We start from the raw sequence: 26920 nt of genomic DNA on the forward strand, positions 1-26920 counted from the left end.
AAAAAAAGGGAAAGATCAGCCAGCCTTTTCAAATAGGACGGGGAGGAGTGTGGTGGTCACTGACCTAACGCGAAATATAGTGGTGTTTGACCTTGGTGAGATGGGACGTCCCAGTATTCCCTCAGTCCACATCCTGGTTTCCTGTTGAATGGACAAGCAATAAACTGCTCAGATTAATCTATCTGATTACATCCGTGTGTCAAAGTATCCAAAGAACTTGAACATCTATGTAAGTTTGTTATACCATTATAGATTTACTATAATCTAAGACATTGATTACATTACAAAATAAATAGAAGTCAGGGCTGGAATAAAAGAAAAAAGAAAACAAAAGTTGGCACTTCATTTTGGTTTACACATCACTATGACAAAAAATGTAACTGGACACATAACAAATTTTGCAATTTGTTTACAATGAATGACCTTGACAAAGATCTACATCAAGTAGATTTATACTGTATAAAATATTTCTGAAAAAGGAAATATATGACAAGGCTTCAGTAGATCTACAGTATTGTAATTATTGACAAATGAATTTCTATTACAATTCAAGATCAATTTAGTAAAGGAAATGTTATCCCTGTAATGCATGCTGCTTTTAAAAAACAATAAATATATCTGGTAATGTGATTGAAGATGTGACCATAGATAAATATTAAAAAGCATTTATTTTTATTTGCCCTTTGCTTTTGGAAGTATCTACAATAAATCATATTATATTTCACAAAATACACACAGCTTATATTCTACCAGCAAGGGTTTCCATTAAATTCCAAACTTGGCAGTCAAAAGACTGCAAACTGTATGTAATTGAATCACTTTGTAGGTAAAGAATGAAAAGCATTACATTTTGGAAGCCAAAATCAATGTGTAAATGATTCCCAAAAACTTTTAATAACAGAAGCCCTGCACCAGGATAATTTTTAACATTTATGAGCCAGCATTTTTGTCTGATGAAATATTTTGTGTTGTTGTTTTAGGTCTGACAGCCAATTGAACATACATTTAAGATCTTCAACATAGTTCATCAGAGTTTTTGAAAGTAGATATATGATTATCCAGCATGTTGGAGCCAATTTTTCAAGGAAATGTACTTGTAAGGGTTTTTGATACTTGGTTTAAAGATCAAATGATTTACTATGAATGTAATCTTTGTATACATATGTAAATAATCATCATAAACTGACCATTCTCAACCCTTTTTTATCAATAATGATCTTGATAAATTTCCAGAAATGCATTGAATGTAATGTAACTTATTTGCAATTTAGCAATTTTAAATATGAAGTCAGATGAGATCTTTAATATATTGTTTTAAAAATTACATAACTCTGTACAGTAACATGAACTAAGCTTTAAGTTTTATTTTAAAATAATGATGTAGTGTTTTAGCAAATACTCTGTTCAATAATGCTAAGCCTCTTAAAGTATATAATACATAATTTTTAGAAGACATAGATAGTTCACCTATTTGCTGATGAATATAACTAAACTATTGTTGGAATGGAGGCACAATGTGTGACATAGTTCTATGCCCTATTGAGCACCAGGGTTATGGAGTAAAAAAGACAATCACTTGTATCAACGGTACTGTATTGGTCAAGATAAAAACACTTCAATTGGGTAAGTCATGTATATTTTATGCAATATTCACATTCTCTTTACTTTTGAAATAAAGAGTGTGGTGTTCCAACCACAATACATGCACATATGTAGATTTAGATTATTTTAGTCATGTTCAAGATGAATGTTACTGCCACTTGTACATGATATATAGACTGTTATATATTACACAAGACCTTACATGATGAACAAGACATTATATGAACCCAATAACTGTGCAACACTATACAACAATTTACTTATAGTTCATTTCTGTTCAGTCAAATATCATATTCACTATATTGTAGTTAAATCATCATATACACTTTATTGCTTCATTTATACTTATTCCAGTTTTTGTTATTTCAGGATGGCATGTGAGAAGTCAATGACTTGTCTATGTTTGACAGTATACCAAGAGTGAATTACATTCTCATAGAATTTGTCTTTAGAAGTATCCCTGAAAAGGCTGAATACTACAGTGGCAGGTGTTACAGTATTTTTACTTAATTGTGAAACAAGTTTTATATATGAATCACTTTATGCTTACAAAAACTGAAGACATATGAGGAGACATAGTTGCTATTACCCTGTTTGGGTCAAACCCTCAACATGGGGTTGCAAGACTATAATTCAAGGACATAAGTGAACTCTCATTTGTGACTTCCCATGTGGTTGCTAGAATCTGTTATTGTAATTGTTTAAATTAATTGAAATTATTTCAATTTAAAAATATACTAATATGTTATTCATATTATACAATTTAAAACACACTGATCAGAATATGATTACACTGTCAATATCTGTAACTGAAAATTTAGTCAGAAACATAACTAGTGCAAACCAAAATACACCGTTTTTGCAATCAGTGCATTAAAGAATATTTGTTTTGCATTGGATTCATATTGTATATACTATCATGTTATAGATGTGCATTTTAAGGTTGACTAACTTAAGTTATGATATTAACCTTAATCATGGAAAAGTTACTGTAATTCTGAGAATTTAATTCTTATGTTTAAAGTTAATATCAATAACTATTAAAGGGTAAAATGAAAAATCCTTTTTATTTTCTGAAAAGTCTTTAATATTATTGTCTTTTAATATAATATATGCATTAATTTGGTGATGAATTAATCATGTTAAGTGCAAAAATATTGCATTTGATGATTTTTTATATTTTTGTTGCCATGGCAACCGATTTTTTTGAAAACAAACGATTGTTTTTATATCAAGATATTACATACATTACACTAAGATGAATGATCACTTAATTTTTTATTTTATTTTATTGTGTATAACAATGGAATTATTTATAATTTGCATATACCAATAAAAGTTAAAAATGTAATTTTTGTTGTTATGGTGATGTTATACAAATTCGAATATTTCATAAAATATCAAGTATTTTTAAAAAATAATTGTTTCCAGCTATTCAGCAGATGGTGTTCTACCACAAACTAGTCATAACTCATTTTCGCCCAAATATCACATTTGGGCCAAAAATCGCTGAGCTTGTCACAATTATCTTTGTTGGAGAGAACAAAAAAAAATAAGTTTTTCCTGGTTATTGAGATTAACATAGTTATTATCTATTTCCATTGATTTAGAAATTAACATCAATTTTAGGTCATGGTAGGCAAGGCATTCGAACAGAACATGTGTATCATTTTCAAATGAGAGTTTACATTCAGGACATAATCTTAGGTTCTCTGGATTGTTTTCATATTTCCCGGTCTCAAAATATGGTAAACAAGATCAACAAGGACAGTCGGCGTTCAATGAACACAACCCTAAAAGGTCCTACACCACATCTAAATTTAGCTAATGCTTATCTTGGACTTTTAGACGGAGGTGATTTAACATATTATTCAGTCTTATAACTTGTTTTATATTATCTATAGGGTCTTAACTTATTTCTACCTTGGCTTAAAGGGCCAACCTTACACTTAATATATGTGTGTGCCAATAACTAATAAAAACTTCCATTGAAGCATTCAATGTCTTATCACAGAAATTCATTTATAAATGTATCATATCTATCTTACATTTCTATTAGTTTTTTATAAGACAAATGACACTTAAATTGGTATTGCCAATTTTTTACATCTCTTATTGCTTCTACTGTAATAATTACAAAAATTAAAAATCTAATGGTTATTCTAAAATAATCTATTGTCCTTAGTATATACCGTGAGTGAGAAACAGACTTCCATTGTCTTACATGTGGGGGTTGCCAGGCTAATTCGCCATACGGAGCATTGTTGGGAGTATTCTTCCCAGTCCCAAGACAAAAAAAAACGCATTGCTCGAGTTTGTTCGACACTGATACAAGAAAAAGACTTGGTTCCCCAAATTGACGCACCGTAGACTATTTCATCCATACCAGGCTATCAAAACGTTTTTTGAAAACATCATATGGAACCCCTCTAATAGCTTTACATTTCGAAATAAGCAACCAAATGGCTCATCCAGCACTCGTTTCATGTTGGTCTGAGCATTTAAGCTAGTTTATTTTTCCAGCTTGACACTAAGATTTCTATAGTTCAGTGAGAGTATCGCTCCACCATAATTTTCCAACCATTCTTTTTTATATCCTAGTTTCCAACATAGACAGTTTTATGACTCATGTTATCATACATAACACCTTTAATACTATTGCAAATATCTTTATATGCATTATTAACGTTTCTTAGCTGTCTATGTCTTTGTTCAGAGCAGTTACTGTATCACGTAACGATTTGATGACATCATTAGAACATAAAAGTTTATCAGGTATATTATTCAGACCAATAAAGGAGTAGCAGGCTGTGAACAAATACTGTTATTGCTACACTTTTCATGGTTTTTGTTGTTACCAGTAATATTAAAGATCCAAGTCAATACAGAATGATTTGGAATAGAACTAGGCAGAAAATTATCTTTGAAGGTTACTCTCGACGCCAGTTCAGTACTCCTTATTACACTAAATTCTGTGAATATTAGTAAATGTTATTGCTGTACAATACAATAGTCCACAACAGAACTACCTTTAACAAATACAGATGTAACATCATTTTTAACAAAACTTTCTCCCATTCAAATTTGTTTTTCACGATTTAAGTTGCTTGTGAAATTAACAGTATTTCTCTCAATAAAATCATCAATGCTAGAAAAATAATCATTCATTTCACCAATCCTGCTTTTTAAGTCACCAAAAATTTTGATTGGACCACAAGTTTGATACATATAGACACTAATTAGGAAAGAGTCATAAAATTCATTTGCATTCACTTGTCTAGACGAATTACCAGGTGGCAAGTAACATACACACGTATAAAACGTAAAATTAGAGAATTTATCTGCAAACTGTAACGATCAAAATACCTTCTTGACTATCATCAAGAACTTTTAATTGCCTCTATAAGTCTACCAAATCATCTTTCACAAACACTCCCCGTGCCAGATCTTGCATTTCCATGAATAATTTTGAGGTTATTACCAAAACCACTCGTAACCATTTATATTTAATACATTGTTATGAGTCAGATGAGATTCACATACATCGTAATATCGAGTTTTAAATACCCTAAATATTGTTTTCTCAAATAGCAATTGTCAGAAAGTTCATTAATACTCCAACCATTCACATTCCGATAACCTAATAACACCTATTTCCTATTGCCGTGACCTCGATTCTCACCTAGTTGACATCGCACTACCTTGTCCACCAAGACCTCAAGCAATAATGCTATCATTTCCACGATTGATGCACCATAATTTTTGGATGTCACTATCTTGATTTATTGCACATTTATTATGGGTGCCACTATTCTCATATATACATGCAACTCTTTTTCCCCTTATTGAAAGACGTCCCCCCAGGTTCACCGCATTTACGACAGAACGAAGATTTCCTGCAGCTAATTTTTCTTCCTTTAACACAGTACGTGGACATTATCAGAAAGTATTTAGTCTGGATATAACATTCTATAGCTAGAATAAAGGCCTCTGCAGGTGTTTAATGCGTACCGATATTTTTTATAATAAGTATACATGTGTATGTCTTTTTAGGCCCGCATTTCTATGTTTGTATGCAGAAACACTTTTTCATACTTTATATGTGCTAGTGCGGTATCATTTGATTGACAGTTAATAGTATGTTTTGATTATGAAACTACCGGGACTGTCATTGCAGTAATCTATTTTACATCAAGCATATTAAAATTCAACAACGGTACATGGTCGTGTGGATCTATTTGTGAACACATGCTTTTTCCCTCCGTTAATGTTATTTTATGCAATAATATGTTATAGATTTGCAAGTTTGAATTTAATGAGACTTTTGATTAAATTTCTTAACTACAGATAACTTGATTGTGCATGAGTTTGGTCATCTACGGTATGGCTTATACGATGAGTTTCCAATTTCACGGAATAATTTTCAATTTTACCAGTATGAAGGGGAGTGGAAACCAACAAGGTTGTATGCTAATGAATGAAAGTTACCTTTGAAACTTAAAGTGATATGTTGCCTAAATCTGGATTAAAGAACTGACTTATTAATCCTCAGTATGGTTTTGTTTTAACTTATCTCCTTTTTCGTTCCGTATCTATATTTAGTGATATTTTATATTAAACATACTTGAATATGCGGATATCAGATCTGATAACCTTAACCGTTTAAATTAATAAGTTCAAGATAAAATGGAGTTTGATTTTTGCGTTTTGCTGCTACAATTTCCTGATGCAAACTTTGTTATATCTAGATGTACAGAGGAAATTCAGGGAGAAATTGGAATTGGCATCCATTGCACTGAAAGTCCTGCATGTGATTATAAAAATACGGGGAAAAAATTGGATGATCTTTGCAACTTTTGTCCCAACAGAAATCAAAATGTAGAGGCTTCGTTGATGGGTTACCAATGGATAGATGCCGTAAAATTTTACTTTAATTACCTGAGACATGTTCGTCATAAATTTGTTTTTATAAATGAGACTACACTTTATACATAATAATTATATATATATTAATAAGATAATCATTTGTTATTTTTGCTATCGGTCTTATATGCATCTTTTCATATATGACAGACTTTACAAAGCCATTTTTGTAGCCATTTAGGAACTCGGACACCATCGATTGTCTGACTTGTTTCATCAGATCATCGACTATGAATATGTATCTCTTCACTTATCTGCATAGGGCGGTGCTACGGGGCATGAATAGTAGCTTGCAATTACAATTTCTATCCATAAATAGACTAAAAAACCTGAGCCTGCAACATTTTCAATCATGTCGTTTAAGGATTTCGTTAAAGAGATTCGGTTTTTATGCTCCCCGAAGGTTGAGCGTTTAGTCGCCGCTTTGTCCGTCCGTCCGTCTGTCCTCCCGTTGGTCCGCTATTCTTAACATAACTTTGAAACATCAAGAGGTATCAACATGTAACGTTGAAGGTAGATATATCTCATTGAGTAGATGTGAAGTGCACAAGATCCGTAACTTTGCCTTGCCTAATTTTGGAATTATTGTTCTTTGTTTATTTTTACACTTTGCACATTGTCCGGGACATAACTCTAAAACTATAAAATATATCAACATTAGACTTTGTAAGAAGATAGATCTCATTGTGTAAAAGTGCAGTGCTAAAGAATTAAACTATAACTCTGTCTTCCCTTATTTTGGAGTTATTGCGCTTTGTTCATTTGTACACTTTGAACTTTGTCCGGACATAACTCTAAAACGATCAGAGATATAAACATGAAACTTTGTAGGTGGTGGCGGCGTGGTCGAGTTGTTAACGCATCGGACTAGTAATTTAAGGATTTCTGACTGTCTGGGGACAAACGCTGTCCGGGGCAACCCGCTGTTTCCAAGATATTACTCTCATTGCTTTTTACTGGTTGGTTCCAGGAACGGATTCGAGAGTGTTTCAATAAGCTTATAGCTTCCAACACAATGGAACTAAAATAAATTTGTATAAACTAAACTTTGTAGGTAGATAATTCTTATTGGGTGGAAGTGCAGTGCTAAAGAATAATAATTCTGTCTTGCTTAATTTTGGAGTTATTGCCCTTTGTTCATATTTACACTTTGAACTTTGTTCAAGACATAGATCTAAATCTATAAGAGATATCAACATGAAGCTTTATAGATAGAAAGAGCTCATTGAAAAGAAGTGCAATGCAAATGAGCCTTAACACTGCCTTGCCTAATTTTGATGTTATTGCCTTTTGTTTATTTTTACACTTTGAACTTTGTCCGGGACATAACTCTTAAACTATACAGGTTAGAGATATCAATTTGAAACTTTATATGTAGATAGATCTCATATAATAGAAGTGCAGTGTAAAAAAGCCATAACTCTGCCTTGCCTTATTTTGGAGTTATTGCCCTTTGGTAATTTTTTTTCACTTTGAACGTTGTCCGAGACATAGCTCTGAAACCATAAGAAGTTTGTAGGTGGATTGATCTCATTAAATAGAAGTGCAACGCAAATGAACCTTAACTCTACCTTGCTTAATCTTGGAGTTATTGCCCTTTGTTCATTTTTACACTTTGAACTTTGTCAAGGACATAACTCTGACACTTCAAGAGATATTCTTTCCTGTGTCCCAAACCTACTAGGGGAGCATCACCCGGCTCAACCGGTTCTTGTTGAAGTTTTTTATTGATTTATCTACATGACTGTTACCTGTAATGTGTTTTAAATGGTTTTCTGATGTACTGATTATATTATTTATGAGTTATGCACGAGCAAAGTAGACCTTTAGATAAAAATGAAGCTTTGTTTACCACCCCTCCTCCGACTTTCTGTTTAATAAAGTTCCTTTGATGATCTCTGTTATTTACCTAACCTTATCCATCTTTAAAAATGTTACATTTCATGTGATTACTGTTAATTTTTTCAGTGTGTTTCTCTTATTTCCCTATCGCTCTTCATGGTTTGCATCAAATGCGTTTGATAAAATTTCTATTGCACGTGTATTAACTATGCCATTTCATTATGTGTATTTGGCGGTACCTGAAACGTGAACATGATTTGTGTACCATTAAGAATAGCGGTAATAGACCACTTAATTCATCATAAAAGATACAAAATATTTTGACTATAGGATGTTCCTTTGGAAAATAACTATTGACCAATACAATTATTATCGGAGTAACTGGTCATGTAAGTTTTTAGATAATAAGATATACACAATAATGCATGCCGGTCTGATTTCTGTATAAAGAAGTTATTGATTAAAATATGAAAATGCTCGTCAGTGTCAAATCCTTACCCTACAAAAAATGAGCGCAATTGATATGTTTTCGGATCATTTTAAGATTGAATCAGATTATTAACAAGTGCATTTGGTAAAACAAATTAAATATCATTTGCATCGGATAATGTCTAATTGTCACTGACCAAATATATTGACACCTTATTTTATTATAGTTATCAGGATTCTGTGAAAGGAGTGATCCAACAACGTTAAAGCATGTGAGGCACAACCGTTTTGGGAAAAGTAAACAGAACAAACTCTGTAGTTACCGGAGTGCTTGGGAAATAATGAGCAATCACCAGGACTTTATAGGTACTGTTCCACTTAAATGAAATTTAAAGCTTCCTTTTTTTATTTTTGATATATCGCATTGCCATACATCATTCTTACTAAATCTGTTGTACCGATGATTTAATAATTTCTTATTACAGATGCACATAAGCTACATAATTCAACTGACACTGTACCCTTGTTTGAATTCATTCAAGAAACTAAACAATACCGTGTTCTTGTGTTAGATGTTTCTGGCAGTATGAAGGTAAATATGTATATGTTTCACAGTTAAACATGCTAACGTTCAATAGCAACGCTTTAATGAGTTATACATTTAAATAAATGAAATAGAAATGTTCTATCGTATTAAACAAGTCTTATATAATAGTTTTTCTCATTTTATAGTTTAATATAATTCAAATCTAATTTAAACAAATAGGTTATGCCCCTGCATCTGATTGTTCAGGTACTATGGTTTATTTTATAATTATGTGTTTGGTCATCATATGATATTTTATATGCTTGCACAATTTAAATGCTCTGGTCCATCATAAATTTCAAGTTTAGAGGGGATTCAAGATTGCAGAGATTTTCTCTTTTGGCGTTGAAATTTACTATAAGTATTATTTGTATGGCACGACACTGTAATAAAACCATATCTTTCTTGATAATGAATTTTGAATGCTTTCAGTGTTTTATTATTTTTCATTGATCTGAATATTTTCATTTCCATAGGTCATCTTTATTGAGCAAATCTTTGAGTGAAGATTTTAATTGGTCACCATCGGTCAAGACCAAATATACCTTTTTATTTTTAATTACTGTACCTTATTAGATGTGCAGTATACGTATTCGGTCATTTTTCTGCTAATCTATATGAATAGATCGCAAATTTTATCCTTTTTTAAACCGCTAATTGTCCCATAATTATCGTCTTTTAAGAATTCATTAAAAGAATTTATTAAAAGAATAAATCAAACGTATCCTAACAAGCGCAGAGTCATCGATCAACAAAAGTGTTGTAAAGGTGCGAAATTTTCAATTAAGATTGACATTACACAATATCTTTAGATGTCAATAGACTTGAATTTTTCGTTGCTGTTTACGGAGATATCTTTACGAAAAATTCTGCCGAAATCGTTCCGGTTTCCGGAATTCGGACTTTCCGGTTTACAGAAACCATTTTTGTACAAAGAAATAGAAGGCAAAAAAATCGGGACCGCGGAAAATTTTCGGTTTGTAGAGAATTCCAAATACAGAGTTTCCGGTTTAGGGAGTTTTTACTGTTATAATAATGAGTTTTTAATTCTCGAAGCATATTTAAAACTGGTTGATGCGGACTATTTCCGAATTGACCTAATTCCATTTGTTTAACAAGTGCTTCTTCTTTCTTACAACAAAATGAATACAAACAAACAAACAAATAAATACACTTCAGGGGAAACGACTTGAAAACCTGCTACAAGTAACAACGCTTGTCATTAAAGATCTCATTCCGTCAGGCAGCTATCTTGGTATCATAGCATTCAGTGACACAGCCACAGATGTACAACAACTGACAGAAGTAACATCCGATTCCGTTCGAGATCAGCTGATTAATAGTCTGCCTACTGTGGCTGGGGGAGGTACATGTATTGGTTGTGGCATTGAAAGTTCCATTGAGGTTTGTAATCATAAAATAAAAGCTTGCTAAGAAACTAAAGAAAATAGTAAGGAACATAATAAAAACTGACCAACAGAGATATGCCAAAATACGTCTATTTGAAGATCTATCTAAGAATTTCAGATTATACGTAACATTTTCAAATGGACGGTGCTACATTATTTTTCCTTTTACTGTTTTACAACAATTTAATTTTGAATTATTTTTAATCAAATAAGCTTATCACTTTATTTTCAATAATGGTTTGAAATCAGACATTTTTAAATTACAAGTTGACAAGACTGTCCAGTTTAGCACCCCTTCTTATATAAGTTGAAACAATCTTATATTAATTGAAACATTATTGACTTTAAACACTATTAAACCTCTCTTTACAAAAGTTGGAATTCAAAATCTTCCCTTTATTGTAATGGAAAGTTACAAATCATCTAATAATACTCTATTTAGTGCTTGGAGTCTGCATTAAGTTGGTAAGAAATACAATATTTTGAAGTCCTGTGGAATATGTTAAGATGGAAATTATTTTAAATTGGAAGTAAAATCTCTGATGTAATATTAAAAGAAGTTCTCAGAACTTAAACTATACTAAATATCATTGTGTTGTTACATTGACGAATAAAGAAATTAATGTGTCTGAAAATACATTATTATGTTATTCAGAATTGCGTATGTATGCATACTTTTTTGTACACAATATTATCATATTTACAACTATCATTCCATTTAGTTAATGTCTTGGAAACATTAAGTAGTAAATATGAAAGGTATACATACAAGGTCACTTCTGTCCTTATCTAGTTGCTAATATCCTCTTATTTATCCAGTTATTTAAAAGGAAACTAGGTGAGGCCACTAACGGAGAAACTATTCTCATTTCTGATGGGGAGAATAATGCAGGCAACATTGACGAATCAAGAGGAAAGATGTTAACAGAAAAGGTCATATTGCACACTGTCTCTGTCACTCAAGATGCCGATCTTGTTCTAGCTGATATTTCAAAAGAAAGCGGCGGGAAACATTTTACATACCTGGAAACTGGAACATCTAGTTTTATTGCTTTATTTGACGAAATAATAGTTAGCAGTCACACGTCTACCTCGAAACAAGCCGTTGTGGTATGATATTTGAACTATTTCACGAAACTGTTAAATCCTACGTAGGACTTGACTGACAGCATCGCTTGCAGCCATGCATTACATAATAAAAATGGAGCCTTAAATGTCGCAGCGATATGAATCTTTAAGGCTTGTTCATAGGCGGCAGCGGCATATACCATTTATCGTTCACGCCCGTGTTACACTAGCATAAAAACGAACTCAACATGTAAACATTTATTACGTAGTGTTCAGTTATGAATGTAGAAGATATTCGGGTTATTGTCAACGAAACAAATTTACCGATGAAAGATGAATTTTCTTATTTAGATTTTAGCTTAAAAAATCATTGATAATTATACATTGTCGGTATTTCATAAATACACAGTTAAAATACAATACGTAATTAAACGAATTTTCTTTGTCATAGCTGACACATTATATATACTTTTTCATATAAATATACGCTCGTACATATGTATGTGACAATTGTGGCATCTGTTTTAAATATTTCACCTAAGTCTTTCGTAAAAGTATTGTATTTCAACATTTCAATACAAATGTATGTTGTTATTGATATACACATTTTACGATTCCAGCTTGCATCAGAAAGAATAAGCAGCACAACATCAAATATAGTCAAATTGGCATTTCCTATTGAAAAGAATCAAGGAGAAAATACATTTTTTGCTGTAATAGTACAATCTGCTTACAACGGTCGATTGGAACTTACTCTAACTGGTCCAAATGATTTGTCCAGAACAATTAGTACTGCAGAAAAGACAGCTACTCTTGGGATTCCAGATATAGCTCAGGTACAACAATCTTGCTAAGTTTTTACACTTGAGTCTTATCTATTTGTCAACCGCACACTAACATGTTTACCTTTTTATTATATTGTTTTGATTAAAAATATATATACATGTACATCAAAATTGGAATTGACATTTATAATATTGTTCGTTTTCGCTATTGATATACATACTAGTAGTTTATACTATGTTTTGCTTAACTGTAAAGAATGTAAAATATATAAAATGCGATAAGCCTTAATATATAGGATGTTGTGTGTTTGAAACATGTTTAAGTTAATGTTCCAATAGCCTGGGGATTATGAAGTAACAATTACAATGGAAACGATTTGAATATCACTAGAATATGTAGTACAATCAACACCAGTCAGTAGTGATATAATAAGAATTGAGGCATATATGTCAGCATCAAAGATCGACTTTAAAACTGGGGAGCTTCCTATTATATATACAGAAGTAACTAAGGAATACGCGCAAGTTTTAAATGCAAACGTCACAGCTCGTGTAGAATCTAACAACGGAAGCAAAGGTTGTGACGTATATTTGTATGATAATGGCTTAGGTAAGGGTTTCCTTTTTGATTTCATATATCATTTGTGACGCTTTTCTGCACGAATGAAATGAAAGCCATTTTATGTTTCTTATGTCTACCTGAATTTTTCATTTGAAACCATTGGCTTTGGAAAACATTTTCCAATAGGATGAGTTTCAGGAGGATTGCATGAAATTTTGATTCCAGCCTTGAGTTATGCCCCGTATGGATTACAAAATGGTGAAATGATTATTATTGGAAATTCCGCCTATTGTCTAATCCCATGTATTTTTCAGAATGCTTTATTAACGCTTTCGTTTTTGTTAGGTTAACTTACTTTTAAAAATGTCCAGGTTACTTGAAGTTGAAATACATGTAGTTATAATCACTTACTAGTTTATTTGTCATAAAACACAATAAAAAAATTAAGGTAGATTAAAAAGGACTGTTATATGTACCTCAACAAAAACTGTGTTAAGCTTGACATTGCTTCAAAGCAGATAGTAGTTGAATTGTGCTTGTTGAGTGTCTGTTGAGTTATTGGTGTGGAGTCTGAAAATTCTACTGTCGAATAATATAAAACTTTTAAGGTCTTAGACCCCCTTTAGTCAAGCAAACATCACTCATAAGATTTGCGATCATCGACATTAGAAATACTAGTAGCTTAATGTTCTGGTATTAAAGGAGTAAACATTCAAATTCTAAAATAAAAAACAGAACAACAATTTTAAACAACGGTTTGTGCTATACGAATACCACTTTTTCTCATCGATGGTTGAAAAGCAACGAATGAAATTTTAGCAGACATGTAGCGTGCGAAGTTATCCAAGCGCAGAACCCAATCATTTTCAAGACTTAAATTATATATATTTAGGTTTGAATATTTATATGAGCTGACAATAATTAGTTTTCCTCTTTTAAAAATCAATTCAATATAATATATGATCTTTGATAATCAATATTTAAATAGATCCGGATGATATTCGTGATGACGGGATATATTCAGCATATATACTTCCACATTGCCTTGGTGCTGGGCGTATAAATGTGAAGATTTTTGCTAAAGAACAAGAAGGAAAGGTGCGCATTAAGAGAGTAATTGCTGGAGGTCAATCACCTTACCAAGGTTTATTTTAACATTACATTAAACTTTATCTATTTTCTGAAGGTGGTAGAAAGGACAATTCATCCTTAAAATGTAATGCTCTGCTGCTTATAATTGGTTGACGCTTTCTGTGGAATTAGATGTTATTATTGTATATTTTTGTTTTCAAATATCATTGACTTCCCTTAGCAACGATTGTCCTTCATAGCGACTGTTTAATTTTCTTTGCAACCAGTTTATTTCATTGCAAACAAGCAATCAATGACTTCAATAGCAAACATGGACTTTCAGTAGCAGCCAGTGATTTCCATAGTGACCTGTGATATCAATAAAAACAATGCATTTTCTTTACAAAAAATAACATCCATAGCAACCATTGAGTTACTCTAGCATCCACTGATTTCCATAGCATAAATTTACTTCCGATAACAACCAATGGATACCATCGTGATTTTAATTTACTAACCTTAGCAACCAGTGATTTTCGTAGCAAAAATTGACTTCCTTTAGCATCCATGGCCTCCATAACATAAAATGACGTTTCTAAGCACCTTCAATAAGTGTTTACGCAGCATTCTATTTTTGCAGAGGAACAATTGAAGGAATACAGCGAACGTTTTCAGCGTGTTAGACTGATGGAAGACCTCTATATTGAAAACTATGAGGATCCTGGACTAAATGACACGGTTCCACCAGGAAGAGTTAGCGATGTTGATATCCATAATATTGTCACGAAAGCAACATTGTCAGGAGAAAGCAGAAATTTTACAATATCTTGGACTGCACCTGGTGATGACAAAAGCATTGGTCGAGGTAAATGTCAATATTATATGTTAGTTTAGAGACCAGTGTATTTTTAGGCATGTAATGATAAGATAACTTTGTAATCGAAAAGATTATGCTATTTAAACTGTAAAAATGTTCAAATGTAAAAATGTCAAAATCAATACAATGGAGACAGGCGTTCTTAAGCATTTGATCAGACAAGTTTATTGTAGTAAAATCCCCTGTGACAATGCCTTTTACACAGTCACCTAAAATCTAAAGGGGCCATCTTCTAGTCATGAACAACCTCAATACCAAATATGAAGACAGTTGACCAAAGCATTTTTAAGCAATTGAGCGGAAAACTTTTTTAAGTCAAGGACCCTGTGACTTAGACCTTTGACCCAGTGACCTCAAAATCAATAGGTCAAAATCAGAGGTCACCTTATAGTCCTGACTAGCCAACATGCCAAATATAAAGACTGTGGGTCAAATGATTCGTAAGTTATTAGGCGGACAGGTATTTTATTCAAGGCCCTTCTGACCTTGACCTCTGACTCAGTGACTTAAAAATAAATAGCGGTCATCTACTAGTCATAGCCAACCTCCATGCCAAATATGAAGACTGTTGGTCAAAGGATTCGTAAGTTATTGGGCGGACAGGCTTTTTTATTCAAGGCCCTTCTGACCTTGACCTATGACCTAGTGACTATTGGGTGGACAAGCTTTTTGTGTCCCCACTTTAGGAGGGTGGGGCATTTAGATTTTCCCTTGTCCGTCCGTCCTTCCATCCGTCCGTTCTCTTTTGTGTCGCACGTAGCTCAAACAGTATTTGCCCTAGAGTCAATAAAACTTTATAGAAATGTTAATTCAGCCATATGTAGTTTGCCACTTAGGTATTTTTTGTGGATATATATATATATATATATATATTATATATATAATATATATATATACTATATATATATAATATATATATATAATATATATATAATTAAAACAATTTGCAACTTCAACTTGTTGTCGCACACATCTCAACAGGTATTTGATATACAGTCATTAAACTTTACAGGAATGTTGCTAAGCTTGTGTAGTTGTGCTCCTGGGGTTTCGCTTATGTATTTATTATGTTTTGTTAGAGTTATTGCCCTTGACTTAGTAAATATTTTTAATTTTCAACTTGTGTCACATGTAGCTCAAAAATTATTTGACCTATTGTCATGGAACTTAATAGAAATGTTGATCAGCATGTGTAGTACTGCACCTGAGTGTTCTTGTGTGGATATATTTAGTATTTTTAGAGTTATTGCCCTTGACTTAGTAAAAATTTGCAATTTTCAACTTGTGTCGCACGTATTTGACCTAGTGTCATGAAGCTTTACAGGAATGTTGATCAGCATGTGAAGTTGTGCACCACGGAATTTTGATGTCGTAATGTTTAGTAATTTTAGAGTTATTACTCTTGACTTCTTAAGAATTTACGATTTTCAAATTGTGTTGCATGTTACTCAAAAAGTATTTGATATAGAGTCATGAAACGTTACAGGAATATTGTCAGCATGTTAAATTGTGCACCTGGGGTTTCATTTGTCGATTTATGCTGTTTTGTCAGATTTATTGCCCTTGACCGTTCCATTATGTTGTGTTATTTGTTTCTCTAGTGCTTGAGTTAGAATCAACCAAATTTACAGGAATAATGCTCAATATCACTGTGAAACTATGCACCTGTGGTTTGCATGCAGATTTCTTTCAGTTTTGTTAGAGTTATTTCCCTTGTCTTAGTATAAATTTGCAATTTTCAACTTGTTCAGGCATAACTAAAAAAATATTTGACCTGTAGGTCTGAAAACTTACAAAAATGTTGGTCAGCCATGTACTTATGCACCTTGGGGTTTGCTTGTGGATTTATTCAGTATTTGTTCTTGCCCTTGACTTAGTAAAAGATTTTTAGTTTTCAACTCGTGGCACATGTAGCCCAAAAATATTTGACCTAAAGTCATAAGAAGTAGAGTGTGGGGGCACCCGTGTCCTATGGACATATTTCTAGTTTATTCAAGGACATTCCGACCTTGACCTATGACCTAGTGACTTCAAAATAAATAGCAGTCATCTGCTTGTCATAACCAACCTTTATGCCAAATATGAAGACGTTGGTTTAAAGAATTCTTAAGTTATTGGGTGGACACACATTTTGAAGTCAAGGCCTTCTGACCTTGACCTTTGACCGAGGGCTTTTAACATTAATAGGGATCATCTTATGGTCATGAAGAACCGCCCTGCCAAATATAAAGACTGTTGGTCAAAGGAATCTTAAGTTATTTGGCGGACAAGGAAAAATCGATGGTAAGCCGAACGGACAAGCTGATTCCAATATACCCCCCCCCCCTTATAACTTTCTTGTGCAGGGGTATACCAAGCTTATTCATCTTATCGAGTATTTTCATTCATAAACATTAATTAACTGTTTATATTTGTTTCTTATATAGCTTCTGAGTACATATTCAGGATTTCCGATGATTTTGAAACTCTCAAAGACAACTTTGATAATGCCGAGCTGTTGGATGTCGGTAATTTTAGTTTTAAGCCTTTAAATGCTGGTGAAAAGGAAGCATTGAAACTTGTTGTTGTCGCAGAGAAATCTTATACCAGCACACTATTCTTCGCCTTAAAAGCAGTTGATGAAGTGGGTAATACTGGAAAAGTTTCAAACATTTTGTCAATTGTTGTTGGTAAAGGATATCGTGCGTATGGAGAGGCAGGCAGTTTGGAAACGGGGGATGTTGACGTTAATACAGCAGAAGAACAAAATGTCATGATGTATGTTATTCTTGGATCTGCAGCAGGGGTTATCGTGTATCTTACTATAGTCTTAACAGTCTGTTTGTGTAGAAAAAGAAGAGTCTCGGTATGTCATTTATAATATGTTAAACTTAATAAAATTTAAGTTTCAATATATTTCTGTTGACGAAAACGTTTGTTTTCTTTTTTAATAAAACGCTTGTTTGTTTTTTAAAAAAAGGAGTTAAACACTTAAATAAGAATTGCAGCGTCGTGTTTACATGGTCTTTCGTCGTGTTACGAACTGAAATATCAAGGCATAGATTTATGTTTGCAAATACATACTAGTTTACGTCTATGTTATTATCTTTTTACAGAACGCAAAGAATACAAATGTTCCACTTGGGAAAGTATGAACTACGTGATGAAAACAAACAGTAGAAATATGTACATATACCATCTGTTTTCGACTTAAACGCTCGCGTTGTGTTCCTGTATGTTTATCAATAATTATAATTCTTTGTGACAATAATTCAATTGTAAGAATTCATTGTGCTTATCTTTTTGTATATATTATATTTCAATGTAATTATAGATAAATAATAAACATTATATAATACTAGTAATATAAATAAAAACAGTTCCCGTTGAATTAGTTTCGTTAGCAAAGACAAATCACACTAAATTAAGCTACAAAGAATAATCAAAGTGTACACATTTTGATGTTGTTGCAGACATAGCTACGCCTTGTAATCCTACAGTCCATTTCCTGTCATTATACGTAAAATATACGCCTTGTGGGTAAAATGTTGCCTAATTAGCGGCCGTCAGCTGTTCTAAACATTAAATATGTATTTTTGATAAATCGTTTCATATTATTGTCAAATCAAAATAATTAAGAAAGAAAAATAATCTTGGGTCGATAAAATACATTAGCAATACGGATACCCCTCGATACCTTAAATCTGCTGGTCCGCTCTTTTTTTTATTTAAATAAGTATAGCGGACGATTCGTTTCCTGATCTTCTATTTTTAGACATGAACGTCAATGACTCGTAAAAAATGCTCTAGGGACGTTGTTTAAAGATGGTTTAACATATGCGGATGTTTCTAAATTCAAAATTTTACCATTTCATGTTTAAATGTTGAATTCTGCTTAAGCCGGTGCTAGGGGGCGTGGACGGTAACTTGCACTTTCCAGTACCGTCCATGAACAGGCTCAATCAAACCGAGCCTGCAACATTTTCAATTTTGCCGTGTTGGGCTTTCTTTAGGGATTCTGTTTTTATCTATTTTAACAGTGAAATGATGCACTTTCCCTAGAAAGATTACTAGAATACTTAGCTTGAAACAACACAAAAACTTTTCCTAAAAGAGAATATAAGCTGAGGCCCCTTTAAGGTTGAGGTGTCTGAATTTCAGGCAGTTTTTATCTCTGCGATATCATAAAGGGCGATTTGATGTGTTCGAACTACTGCAATCAATACAACTCCAGCGGGTGAGGTGGTTTTAACCCTATTTTTATGTTTCTGTCTCGGGGAAAGCCATAATCATATTTCCTGTTTCAGTGCCATGTGACATAAATTGTGTTAGTGCGTCGTAAAACCAAACAAAACAAAATATACTTGAAAATTTTAACTTTAAAACTTACTTTTCGGCAGGAATTTCGAACGATTCCTTGAATACCAATACAGATGTATTCGTATGCAATTTTCTATGTATGGATATATATTTGTTGAACTTATTTTTTTAAGATATTAAATGAAAAAAGATTTCATGTTCAACTTTAAAGTCAACTTTATTAAAGCTAAAATATCATTTAACTGCTACATATGAGATGTCTCCTATAAGATAGGATATTGTAACGACCAGTTCCCATCATTTTAAGTCATAAAACAAACCTAATATACTTTGTTTTTTAAAAGTACAGTATAACAAAACAAAGATATAGCTTTCGTGGTAATTTGTTATTTGCGCAAAAAAATTGTTCATACTTAAGGGACATAAAAGAATTTCGAATATTTAGAATGGTAAAATATGAGTATTATATTATACAACACTTCTGCTTGTTTTACACTGATTAGTAAAGGTTCATGTATAGATGTAATTAGAACTTAAGATAAGAACTTTATAATGCTATGTTTAACACGAGAGATAACACTAATGTTTCATGTTTAATTACGGGAATATGTCACTTTCAAAATATTTAACAGAGTACTTTTCAGATGAAGAAAGTGGGGCGATAAGCGATTCTGAAGGTAAGCTTACTATATATAGAGAGGTTATTGATAAAGTGAAGGTTATATTTGGTGAATATGCAAGCGTCTGCCAGGCATAATGTTATTTAATTCAACGAGTTCAATAAATATAAAAATAAGCTACACAAATATAATTTTCCTTTTATCACATATCCAAAATAAGAACCGTTAACGGAAAAATAAGGAACTTCTCCATTCACAACATTAAGTGCGTCTTAACGCAATGACTCCACGTCAAAGAATATGCACAGTTGTACAATTCCGTTTTTAAGGAGTCGCAAAAGTTGCTTGGGTTATGATAAAAAAGGATATCGAATGAGTGTAGGTTCAATCATGAATTTATTGAACGAGTTGAATAGAATTGTATTATGTAAGCCTCTGGCGAGCAAAAAAGTATTTATTCAACCAGTTCTTACTGACGATTTTAACAAAATTATATTATGCGAGCCTCTGGCGTGCAAAATATTATCTATTCAACGAGATCAATAAATTCAGTAATGAAGTAACACTCACGAATATGACATACCACAAAATAAATACTGTTTAAAGTGCAAAAAGAATCATTTTTCAGTGGCGCACCTTTAGCATAACGCTAATATTTACACTACGAGTTATGTTAGTATTTATAACGCAAATGACATCACGTCAAAAATATATGCACGGTCGTGCAATGCCATTATCTTTTGATAATAATAAATGATTGATTGTGATATAAACAATTGAAGACTTGTAGAATTTCTAATATCTGATTTAGTTTTTCTCTTTATTTTAAACAAGTATCTGTATTTCGCTTTTATACATTATAGAAGAAGGACAAGCAGATGCCAAGCCGAAGCCGAAGGACTGGCGTCCATCAACATTCTTATCTTTGGACTTTTCGGTTCACCTGTCGGTGTCTCTATCAAACGTAACTCCATATCGAGCGATAAGATTTGACACGGTTGATACGAATCATGACGATTGCTATAATGTCACAACAGGGCGATTTACTGCACCGCTAAAAGGATTGTATGTTTTCTTTGCCACAATAACTACCACCGAAAGACTTAAAGCAACGCTATGTTTTATTCATAAGTTCCACCCTGTGGACCAATCAAAAGTTAAGGAAAGGGAGCAACTAATAGAGGGGTTTAACAGCAAAACTATAGCTGTGGTGCTGACACTTGATAAAGAGGACGACGTTTGGGTTCTAAATGTTTCCAAGGTGTCAGATGTCAACCAAATGCAAGAACCTTACTACACATCTTTTTCGGGTGGTTTAGTTGATAAACTTACTTCAGACTGACTGTCATCTTTGCTTTTTGTGTAAATGATTTATGTTGTCATTTATGCACGAAGTTGAAAATGTTTTAAAGGGACTCCGCTGGTGTTTCTGACATGACGAGACTGGACATAATTTTTTCCAGATTTATGTTTCATAGATGTAGGTCTGGACCAAAAACTTATGTGCAAAACTTCAGATCATGCACCCACTCCGTTTTATTTTTTCAAAACAGTTACCCAAGTGTGTAAAAAGACGCAAAATTTAAAGGCGTTCCACCGCTTTTCAGTCAAATCGGGCTAAGAATAGCACAACAATACGATTTCTAATTATTTTCCGTGTACAGTTCTTAATTATCTTTTACATATTTGTATGCTTTATGACATACAACTCTATATCACTTTATAATGATTGTTTTCATTATAAAATATATGCCGGTTGAAAGTAATATTGAACATTTTTGTGACGACCATATGATTTCAAATGAGAACTAGATAAGATCTACGTAAGAACTAGATAAGATCTACGTAACAAATTTAAATTTTATGTTTTTAGACTTTAAGACCTCAGCAGATCACGTTCCTTAAAGGCTCATTCCATATGGATACATTCAGAGCATAGCCTTCTATATTGTTTTATAGATTTTATTATTTACAGAGTGTCATTATCGTTAAAGATAAAATTTTATTAAATATTTAAGGAACTCAATTGGGGTTTTTATACTTGATGGAACGATTACTCATTCACTCCGTTTTTGTTGCTTTGCAATGCTTTTCGAACTAATTTGGATACGGATAACACAAAAATACGATTTTCAATTCATTTCTGAGTATATTACTTAGTAATCTCTTGTGTATATGTCTGTTTTTAAGAACCCCACTTAATCTATGTAAAAATTCAAATGTTTGAATGTTTTTTTACCTCGGTAGAGTTCCTTTTAAACATCTAGTCTACTTTACTATTAAAAGTATGGTTATAATAAAGTGAGGCTTACGAGGTTATTATGATCCGCATCTTAGTCAGAAATATCCACATTTCATGACAATTGCATGGGTGAAGTTACTTTTTCTTGTATTCTTGTCACATGCTAAACATAGTTTAAAGGCTTTAAGGTTATGTAAGCAACTGTATGATAGTTAATAATCACATCCAGCATTCTAACACCGACCTTAAAGTCTTCATTTTGAGTATATAAGAGTATATCTTATTGGTGTCAATAAATTGTCTGAGATTTTATCTTGTTCTTATTTAAAATAATATGGTCGTCAGAAAAAATTGTGTTTAATGACTTCATAATCTTAAGTCGACTCGCCACCAGATGAGCAAAGATTTGCCAATAACAACAAATTTAAGAACAATGTATAAACGTGTTAATAAATTGCTTACAACTGTATGTGAAATTTAAGACGAATTAATCAAAATGTTACTTTTTTTGTCATGCATATTTTTTGTACAAAAGGAGTTAGGACTGCCTCTGCAAATTTCGACATGGTATTTTTGTGTGTGTGAAAAGTGGTTACTGTAGCTTAAATCATTCTTAAACATTAAACATTGTTGATTTTTTTAATTTTCATAAATTCTGTTTCTTGATGCTAAATAATATATAACATATATAGTGTAAATATTTGATATCCATAGAAAACTTTTGTCTATTTTGCTAAAATTATTGTTCACTATTTAGAGATAAGGAAGATGTGTAATCGGCCGGATAGCTCAGTCGGTAGAAGCTCGGAACGGTGTCCGAGTCCATGTCAGGCTGTACATATTTCTCACCCTGTTACATTGTGATTGTTAATATGTCTGACAATCATAATGGATTTAAAAATGCTCACTGATGTACAATTATTAACAAATCCAAATTCATATCAACAGGAAGACATTTTGTACTTTCAGCTTCTACCACCATAAAAATAATATGTAAATTATATAATGTTTACTTTTATATCTATACATTTACTTAATTTAGGTGGACTTTATAATAGAATAAACATAGTCAAAATCTCTCAGCATAAAATTACTATTTGTTTACATGTTGACTTTCTTAGTGTTGATGATAGACAGAAATAGCGTATGTGCATTCCGAGGTTCTTGTCCGAAGACTGACGGAAAGGGCCGAAGAGTTGCGATTGCCAATAACTATTAATTATCATGTAGTTATTTCTACATAAAAATATAATTGCTTCCATCGTACTCCAGTAAAAGAATTATTCACGATTTGTTAATCATATAACATTTTGGTTATGGTTATTGTTATTGTTCTTTTAAAATTGATAATTAAATAAAGAAAAACATCAGGGTATATATATAAATGAAAAGTGGCGAAATTTATCAGTGTATTTGTTTTGAAGATGTATCAGTTGTCTCCCTTTGGTATTGCGTTTCTTAAAATGTTCACAGCTTTTCTTCCTAATGAGTGTACACCAGTATCACTTTCAGACCTCTAATGAGATAACGTGAAACATAACATAATATTATAATTATGAATAATAGAATGACATTTTAATTTTTAAGACAACTATTGTATTTATATTGTAAAGAGAAGATCTTAAATGAAAGAAAACAATATTATTTAGTACGTTACCGTTTAAGTGAAACGGTTTTCGTACGTTCATGTGCTAAGATTGTTTTATTAATTAAACAATAAACGGCAGATGTCTTAACACTAATTTGTTATAATTGGCATATGATTTTGTCTGTTAACAAATATACAGTAATTTGAAACTTGAAACATACCGTATAAAGATCTATTAAATTTATTATTTTTGAATTTCCTTGTTTCATGTAGGCCCGTAACATACTACTCTATATCACTTTATAATGATTGTTTTCATAATAAAATCTATGCCGGTTGAAAATGATATTGAATATATATATTCAATGGTTTGAACAAAAGTAACTTTAAGTAAATAAAGCATGGTTTCCAAGGCTCACTTTGCTCATAGGAATTAAAACAACTGAATAAAATATATACGAATTAAAAAACGACCCATATGTTTGAATTCGTTGTGCGCATGATTTTCTTCCTCGGAGGGCAATTTCATTAGCTTTTTGTTAGGATTACAGAAATGAAATCCTTAATAGCTCTCGGTTGAAGAAATCAAATAACAAACCGAAAAAAGACGACGTGAGTTCAACAGTTCAAGCACTCTGTGGACATTGGCGGTTTCGATTTAATATTATATCAGTCAAGTTAGAGATTTCATACAATGGTAGTTGTAAACATTAATAAACATTATGCAAATCATGGTAATTTACCATAACGAACTAATCTGTCTTCCGCACAATAGAGTCAATCTAATTTGACATGGATATCGCCAATAACAAAAACAATGCTTCAAGAAGTGGTTGCATTTTTTTCATTCTATTCCGTCCACAAGTGAGTTATCCATTTAAACGAAACAAAATCCTGAACGTCAATTTGAGATCTTTGTCATACGTTACCTTTAATGTCTCAATTAAGTTGTTTGATAAAACAGTGTCTAATTCGTCTGCAGTGAACAACAGATGTTCGAAAAAGCTGAGTTTTTGAACATATTTGACCTCCATTGCTGATTATTTAAGATAGCAAAATTTTGAACACAGGAAGAGACCATTTCTGTATCTTTTTACGAGTTATCAGAACGGGCAAAGATCTGTTTTGGTCTATTAAAAATTCAACTGAAATTTTAGATAAGTTTAAAGTTAAGAATTATCAAGCTTCATCTGTAAGTACTTACGATTTCTCTACCTTATATACAACATTGCCGCATAATCTTATAAATGATAAATTAGTATCTTTAATTCAAAAAACATTTGCAAGAGAACAGGTCACGTTTCTTGCTTGCAATTCAAAGAAGGCTTTCTTTACCAATGTTATCATTAAACAATATACAATGTGGACCTGTGACGAAGTTTGTAAAGCACTTTCGTTTTTATTAGATAACATTTTTGTCAGGTTTGGTAATACAGTTTTCAAACAGGTAATAGGCATTCAAATGGGAACTAATTGTGCCCCCCTGATAGCTGATTTATTTCTTTATTGTTATGAGAGGGATTTTATGTTAAGTCTTTCCCCTACTTCGCATCAGGAAATTATACATGCATTTAACAACACTTCCCGCTACCTAGATGATATTTTTAACATGAATAATCCTTATTTTGATCAATTGGTTTCTAAAATATATCCCAGTGAACTTAAATTGAATAAAACTAACTCTTCAGACGTTATTACATCTTTTTTAGATTTAAACATTTCTATCATTAACAATACTATAGTAACTAAAATCTACGATAAAAGAGATGATTTTGATTTTAATATTGTTAACTATCCACATTTAGATGGAGATGTACCTCATGCTACATCATATGGGGTATATATTTCTCAATTAATTAGATTTGCTAGGGCGTGCAGTCGTGTTGATGATTTTAATGAACGCAATTTATTTATTACTAACAAACTTCTTAAACAAGGTTATCGCTATCATAAATTGCGTAAATATTTTACTAAGTTTTACCATCGTAATTCAGATTTAGTTTTAAAATTTAATTGTAATTTGAAAACTCTTTTACGACTAGGTATTAGCAAACCTGATTTCTATGGAGATGTGGTTTACAAACTTCGTAAGATCATGGGTCATAGTAATTTTTCTGCCGTCTTCACTAAAATTATCAAACGGTTTATTAAAAGAGGTTATGACCCAATTATTTTAAGGCATACCGCATGCTTGGTGTTCAACCCTTTTACAGTTGGTCGCTACGCTTTCCTCTTTTGATTACATCTGACGGACCAAGTGGGAGACTCTATGATGGACAGTTCTTAAAGCCCTTTGGGGACTGAATTGTCTTAATGTTCGTCTTCTGCCTTGCTTCGTCGGGCCCTTGTAGGTGATTTTCTTGTTGCTCTGCCTTCCTTTAAGGCATCGAGTACTTTGGTAATGGTCATTAGGCAGTAACTTTTTCTACATATTTACATAATTTTGTATGTGTTTTATTTATTTCGTCTAATGTAACCATGACCATTGTTAGAATTTCACTTGGCGGGGATTAATTTTATATACATTTTCGTGTCATTCAGGAACATATTGGGGCTAAGAGTGAGGTTTGGCGCGCCTAAAACCGGTTTAAACTCCCCAGTGGTTTAACTACCACTGACCGTTCCAAGGCGGTACCCCTTTGTGTTCCTTCACGTGTTTTTCTTGTCTGTATTGTTACTTGTTTTTGGATGTTTACATGTTTTGTGATGTCTGTCTTGTTGGATTGTCGTTGACGGTAGGTATTTTCTCTCCCCCCTTCCATTTTTAACCTCCCCCCCCCCACCTTTTCACCCGTACAGCCCTTTTCCCTTTAATTCCCTTATGGGCCTGTTTTTGTTTATATTATTTCACATTACATGTCCCGCTCCTTTCGCCCTTGTGTCCACTCCAGGTACTTGTTTGGTGCCTTCTGGGTGTCCTGCTTGGGTGTGTCCGGGGGCGGCGTCCTGTGAACGTTGCCTTTGCCTTGTTGATCTTTATTCTTGTTATTGAAGAAAATTGCGATAATGATAACCTT

General features: G+C 32.5%; 3 protein-coding genes across 3 annotated transcripts; all 3 read left to right on the forward strand.

The window, feature by feature from the left end:
• The first annotated feature begins 11614 nt into the window (after positions 1 to 11614).
• Positions 11615 to 12713, forward strand: LOC132754492 (uncharacterized). The gene is made up of 2 exons (XM_060745128.1): positions 11615 to 11901; positions 12480 to 12713. Exons 1-2 carry the CDS (start codon positions 11710 to 11712, stop codon positions 12711 to 12713), a joined length of 426 nt encoding a protein of 141 aa, XP_060601111.1. The 5' UTR covers positions 11615 to 11709.
• A 378-nt stretch (positions 12714 to 13091) lies between these two features.
• Positions 13092 to 18288, forward strand: LOC132754489 (calcium-activated chloride channel regulator 4A-like). Its single transcript, XM_060745126.1, has 5 exons — positions 13092 to 13254; positions 14195 to 14350; positions 14918 to 15142; positions 17581 to 17999; positions 18250 to 18288. Exons 1-5 carry the CDS (start codon positions 13092 to 13094, stop codon positions 18286 to 18288), a joined length of 1002 nt encoding a protein of 333 aa, XP_060601109.1.
• A 1727-nt stretch (positions 18289 to 20015) lies between these two features.
• LOC132754493 (complement C1q tumor necrosis factor-related protein 6-like) lies at positions 20016 to 22099 on the forward strand. Its single transcript, XM_060745129.1, has 2 exons — positions 20016 to 20130; positions 20937 to 22099. The coding sequence occupies exons 1-2, from the start codon at positions 20043 to 20045 to the stop codon at positions 21413 to 21415; spliced, it is 567 nt and encodes a 188-aa protein (XP_060601112.1). The 5' UTR covers positions 20016 to 20042; the 3' UTR covers positions 21416 to 22099.
• The last annotated feature ends 4821 nt before the right edge of the window (positions 22100 to 26920 follow it).

Source organism: Ruditapes philippinarum, unplaced genomic scaffold (genome assembly GCF_026571515.1).
Source record: "Ruditapes philippinarum isolate M1 unplaced genomic scaffold, ASM2657151v2 ctg4154_1_1_1_1, whole genome shotgun sequence".
Taxonomy (NCBI): domain Eukaryota; kingdom Metazoa; phylum Mollusca; class Bivalvia; order Venerida; family Veneridae; genus Ruditapes; species Ruditapes philippinarum.

Coding starts and splice junctions, on each gene's coding strand:
- LOC132754492 (XM_060745128.1), top strand. CDS start 11,710: ATGTTAACAGAAAAGGTCATATTGCACACTGTCTCTGTCACTCAAGAT. Junction 11,902..12,479: donor CCTCGAAACAAGCCGTTGTG/GTATGATATTTG, acceptor TTACGATTCCAG/CTTGCATCAGAAAGAATAAG.
- LOC132754489 (XM_060745126.1), top strand. CDS start 13,092: ATGTCAGCATCAAAGATCGACTTTAAAACTGGGGAGCTTCCTATTATA. Junction 14,351..14,917: donor AGGTCAATCACCTTACCAAG/GTTTATTTTAAC, acceptor CTATTTTTGCAG/AGGAACAATTGAAGGAATAC. Junction 15,143..17,580: donor TGACAAAAGCATTGGTCGAG/GTAAATGTCAAT, acceptor TTTCTTATATAG/CTTCTGAGTACATATTCAGG.
- LOC132754493 (XM_060745129.1), top strand. CDS start 20,043: ATGTTTAATTACGGGAATATGTCACTTTCAAAATATTTAACAGAGTAC. Junction 20,131..20,936: donor GGCGATAAGCGATTCTGAAG/GTAAGCTTACTA, acceptor TATACATTATAG/AAGAAGGACAAGCAGATGCC.